Source organism: Bidens hawaiensis, unplaced genomic scaffold (assembly GCF_021521415.1).
Source record: "Bidens hawaiensis isolate Kalapana, Puna unplaced genomic scaffold, B.hawaiensis_p1.1 tig00020455_1, whole genome shotgun sequence".
Lineage (NCBI taxonomy): Eukaryota > Viridiplantae > Streptophyta > Magnoliopsida > Asterales > Asteraceae > Bidens > Bidens hawaiensis.
Genome location: NW_027493126.1, coordinates 6684 through 11868, shown reverse-complemented (window position 1 = coordinate 11868; position 5185 = coordinate 6684). Strand labels below are relative to the sequence as shown.

The 5185-nt window shown below is 34.4% G+C and overlaps 1 protein-coding gene across 1 annotated transcript; it reads left to right on the top strand.

Moving 5' to 3' along the window:
• The first annotated feature begins 786 nt into the window (after positions 1 to 786).
• On the top strand, positions 787 to 3583 carry LOC143560826 (serine/threonine-protein kinase PBS1-like). The gene is made up of 5 exons (XM_077049038.1): positions 787 to 796; positions 878 to 1094; positions 1217 to 1407; positions 2367 to 2755; positions 3251 to 3583. The coding sequence occupies exons 1-5, from the start codon at positions 787 to 789 to the stop codon at positions 3581 to 3583; spliced, it is 1140 nt and encodes a 379-aa protein (XP_076905153.1).
• The last annotated feature ends 1602 nt before the right edge of the window (positions 3584 to 5185 follow it).

The window sequence follows — 5185 nt, the reverse complement described above, 5'->3', positions numbered from 1 at the left end:
TTAAGAATTACGTATTGATTAAGAGTTTTATGAACTTTTGACAACTTTTCATGTCCCTAAACATGTCGTGTCATGTAACCTGTTTCTCGACAGATTCGTGTTTGAAAAAAAAAACACGATTAGCTATCATGTTGTGTTCATGTCTAGCGCCAAAGGTACTCGTGTCTTATCATATCGTGTTTGACATGTTATATCAGCCTGGTTAAAAGTGACATCAACGAATTTGTTAGTTTGTTTGTTTCCGGTTGAATGCAGTATACGCAGGCCCGGCCCAAGGGTGTGGCAGGGCAGTCGACGGCCATAGACCCGACACCCCGTTAGGCCCGATTTATTTTTTTTTAAAAAAAATATATGTATTTTTATGAAACAAAATATGTATAATCAATGTTTCAACACAATTACATAAACAATAGCTTGGCCTGGTGGCAAAGTGGTATGACAAATAACCAAGAGGTTGTGGGTTTTAGTCTTATCTGAGACATTTTTTGGTTTTTTACACAAGTCAAATCAAAACCCAGTAAGCCCACTTAAAATTAAATTGTTTTAAACCCAACAAAATGTTCCTTTTACTTAAGGCCCAAAAATAATTTCGCCTTTGACCAAAAAAAAAAATTCGTCTTCTCGGAGCCGACCCTGAGTATACATCATCATCGTACTCTATAAATCTCACCAATAGCAAAACTATAGTAGGGTCTGAGGAGGGTAAGATGTAGACAGCCTTATCTATACACCGTAGGAACAGGGAGGCTAAATTGATATTCATAGATAAAACTTGACATGCAAAACATGCTAGTTGGTATATTTGAATAGAATCCTTATAAAACTTTGAGCTAAAAAGTCAAAATTGCTTCTTACAACACATGTTCTAATGATGCAGTTCAAAAGGTGGATAATGAAGATTCACAAACAAAGTTAAACAAACAAGAATCAAGAACACAACAAGCACAAACATCACCATCAAAATCTTTAAAGATCAATGTTCCTGCAAATACTAACATTAACAAACAAAGGATATTCAGTTACCAAGAGCTTGTAAAAGCAACTGATAATTTCAAAAGCGACCGTTATCTTGGCGAAGGCGGGTTCGGGGAAGTGTATAAAGGAAAGCTAGAAAACACTAACCAAGTAAATAACTTTTTATATCTTTTAATCTTAAGTTTATTAATTTGAAGGTATATATGTTTTTAAACTTTTAATGTAGTGATTTAATGGTCAGGTTGCCGCGGTTAAAAAAACTAAACCGAGATGGTTTGCAAGGGCATAAGGAATTTATTGTTGAAATCACAATGCTTTCGCTCGTGTGTCACCCGAATATTGTTAATTTGATTGGATATTGCTCTGAGAATGATAATCTGCTTCTGGTTTACGAGTTCATGCCCTTAGGATCCTTGGAAGAACACCTACATGGTAACATGTTTTCTGTATATTTCTATAAAGTGGCCATTTTGACTAATCTACTTAACTTGTTAAATGGGTCAAAAAGTCACCTAAAGGGTATATTCGGTATTCATATTATTGTTAGTCATGTTACTACTTTAATTTGTCTTAAAATGATTGTCACTTTGAAAAATAGATAGTTATTTATCAATCTTCCCATTTACCCTTGATTACCTTTATCATGTTACTACTTAGTGGTAGGGATCTAAATGAGCCGAGTTTTGAGCTCTATTTATAAATATCAAGTTTGGCTCGCGAGTAGTTTTTCAATCAGGCTCGGCAGTCGCCTTAAGCTTGACTTGTTTATTACTTATCCTATTTATATACATTTATATTTTTTATATATTTATAATAATTAATGTTATAGATAGCATATATATCGTTTAGTCACTTTTATCATAGTATTTTATACAATAATAATAATAATAATAACAATAACAATAATAATAATAATAATATACTAAATAAAAAGTATATAAATAGGGCCCGTTCATGCTCGTTAGCCTAGTCGAGCTCGATAAGCGATGCTTGTCTAGAACTCATTTATTAAATAAGCTCCAATATAGGTTTGAGCCTGTTTACGCTCGGCTTGATCAAAACTTTTAGTGAGCTAATCCCGAGTAGTTCACGAGCAGCTCGGATCATTTACACCTTTTTTAAATAGTATCTTATACGAACTAAGGGTAAAATTGTCATTTTACTACCTAAAACTTGCATCAACTGCAAAACATCTAAAATTATGTCTTTTATTTGTTGACAGTAATTTTGAAACTTAGGGAGTAATATAGTTTTGTCTTAGAAAAATGTTTGTGAGCCAACAAACCCGACCCGACCTGACCTGACCTGACCTGACCCATCCCGTCCATGTATACACCATTACTTATTTCATAGAGAAAATATTATTTTCACTAACTTGATTATTTTCGCAGATCGTAAACCGTACATGAAACCGCTCGATTGGAACACACGGATAAAAATAGCACTAGGAACAGCTAAAGGGCTGAAGTACCTGCACCATAATTGTGAACCTCCTATTATATATAGAGACATGAAATCAGCCAATATATTATTAGGTGAAGGGTACCACCCAAAGATATCTGACTTGGGTTTGGCTAAGTTTGGTCCGTTAGGTGATAAATCTTACGTGTCAACTCGAGTAATGGGCACAATGGGCTATTGTGCACCCGAGTATGGGTTCACTGGTCACTTGACCATAAAGTCTGATACATACAGTTTTGGGGTGGTGCTTTTGGAACTTGTGACGGGGCGACAAGCGTTAGATAAAACAACCGAAGGAGGGCAGTATCTTATCGAATGGGTATGTTGTTTCTTAAATGTTTGCATAAACAGATTTTGATTATTTTGATAACATAGGAGTCAAAGATGTAACAAAATGGCCTGTTTACGCTTTAGTTCTAAGGGCAAAATGGTCATTTTTATAATAAACTAGCAAAAAAGGTTAACATTGGTTAGTGGAAAGGACGCAAAGTGTGATAACGTATGAACTTTAGGGACGTTCTTTGTACTTAATGAAGTTAAATGACACGATCTGCAAATTATTCTATACATAAAGGACGAAAAGTGTAATTTGCCCTTTTTAAGGCGGGTCCCACTATTTGCACCCAACTTTTTACTATTTTTACCAAATACGCGACATTAGTTAGTTAATATTTTTATTTTTCGTTTATAAGTTTTAGCAGCTGTTTTGGTTTTTATGTACGTTTCGATATAAATTACTATAGAACTATAGAAAAACATAGATGCATTGAATATAAAGTTTTAATTGTTTTTAACTGGCTAATATGATGTTCAGGCGGAACCGATGTTAGTAAACAAAAGGAGATACGTAAAGCTAGCGGACCCGAAAATGAAAGGGGAGTTCATGCATAAAACACTTCAGAAGACGGTACAAGTGGCATTGATGTGTATGGATGATGATCTTGAAAAACGTCCGGACATGAGTGAAGTTGTTGATAGATTGGATCTTGTTGCATCTTTATCTGATCCTCATGCGGGTTCCAAACAAGATTCTGATTTTGATTCAGATCCAGATTCGGATTCGGATTTAAGCTCTATGTTTAAAGATGACGAGGATGAAAAGAGCAAAGGCCATAGCAGAGGCCAAAATGTGGGGAGAGAAATTTAGACGTGAAACGAGTAGAACACCGATATAATGTTGCATTCATAATATTATTCGGATATATGTGAGTATGTGACAATTTTTTTCTACTCGTGTTTCTTACTAGTTACTAGGTCAAGTATAGATACTTAAGTATAGTAAAATCAAAACACACCTAATTAGCAACACTTGCATGCATCAATATTTAAACCCAAAATTTCCCAAACAAGTTTTCAGTTATTTTGATCAATGGTATCGATCTACTTAGTTGGATATATAGTGTATTAATACAACTAGTGTAATATATGCACAACATATCAATGCAAAAACATTAGCTTAACTAATAGCATAAACATGCGATATATGGAAGTCAACACCTTCATCTATACAATACAAATTCAGGAGTCTAGTAAACATATAGCTAATAAGTAGCCTATGTTTACTGAGTATCAACTTACCTAATTGGCACAAAAACTAGAAAACTTACATAAATGGTAAAATTTCAGGCAAAATAAGTTTATACTCAAATTGTAGTCCAATTAACTTATTAGTTAAGTATCAACTCATTTTTAACTTTCTATGTCAGCCTACAAACAATAGTAAATGAGCATTTAATTATTTTGGTGCATTTGTACTTCTTGGGTAATATAAGATTGCACCTTGATCAATCCGCTTAGTCTCGTTTGCGGCCATCCCTTAATTCCAAACTAGTCACCCTGATAATAATCTTAATTTTCACTTTTGTTATCAAGAGCAATCCCAGTAACATAATCATCATAGATTTTACACTCAATCTTCTAGCCAGTTTATTATGTATATAAGTTTTGCATCAGATTCCGGAGCCAAGTCGTTTCGATTGCTGTGTTAAACAACCCCAACCCCACCCCCCAACCCCAACCCACTCAATATTCGGCCTCGACACTTGAGTGTGAAAGTGTAGCCTGTCACATAAAAATCCGATGCGGAACAACAGGAATATGGGCACCCCCCCCCCCCCCCCGCGGTTAGAATCAGAGTAAGCCGTAAGTTTCAAGGACCATGTCGGTTATCTAAAGCCAGTGGGTCAACATCATGACTTGAGATACCCAAAGAATACGTTTCGAAAAACATGTGCTCTGATACCATGTAAAAAAATGTAGAAATGCCGATTAGTTTTCTCATTAAACAATACAAGAGTGTGAAAACCCTAGACGTGATAAACTAAGAAACTAGATAATTACAATTACTACAAATTAATAAATTTCTATATTATATCCATCTAATAGTTAAAATGAGCGAGATAGTAAGCATAGATTATTGTAGAACTTGCGCTAAGAATGATTAGGATCGCCAGATAAGGATAATATTTGAGTTATAACTTATAAGCATTTCGGTTTAGTGTATAGATGGGTAAATTAATCTTAGCACGAGCTCGTATCAAAGAAAAATCAATTCTTGCCTTAAAAGGAATACTAAATGGAAATATTACTTTGTCAATTTCTAAAAATTTCATCATACTTATAAACCGAGTCAGCTCAAATAAGTTTATCTACAAATGAACCGATTTTGTCTCAGTCACGACATTTTTTAACAACCCTATCTACACGAGACCGAAATAGTTTTGAAAAATTTATTATTCACTACGTGTCA

Coding starts and splice junctions, on each gene's coding strand:
- LOC143560826 (XM_077049038.1), top strand. Junction 1,408..2,366: donor CTTGGAAGAACACCTACATG/GTAACATGTTTT, acceptor TTATTTTCGCAG/ATCGTAAACCGTACATGAAA. Junction 2,756..3,250: donor GGCAGTATCTTATCGAATGG/GTATGTTGTTTC, acceptor TATGATGTTCAG/GCGGAACCGATGTTAGTAAA.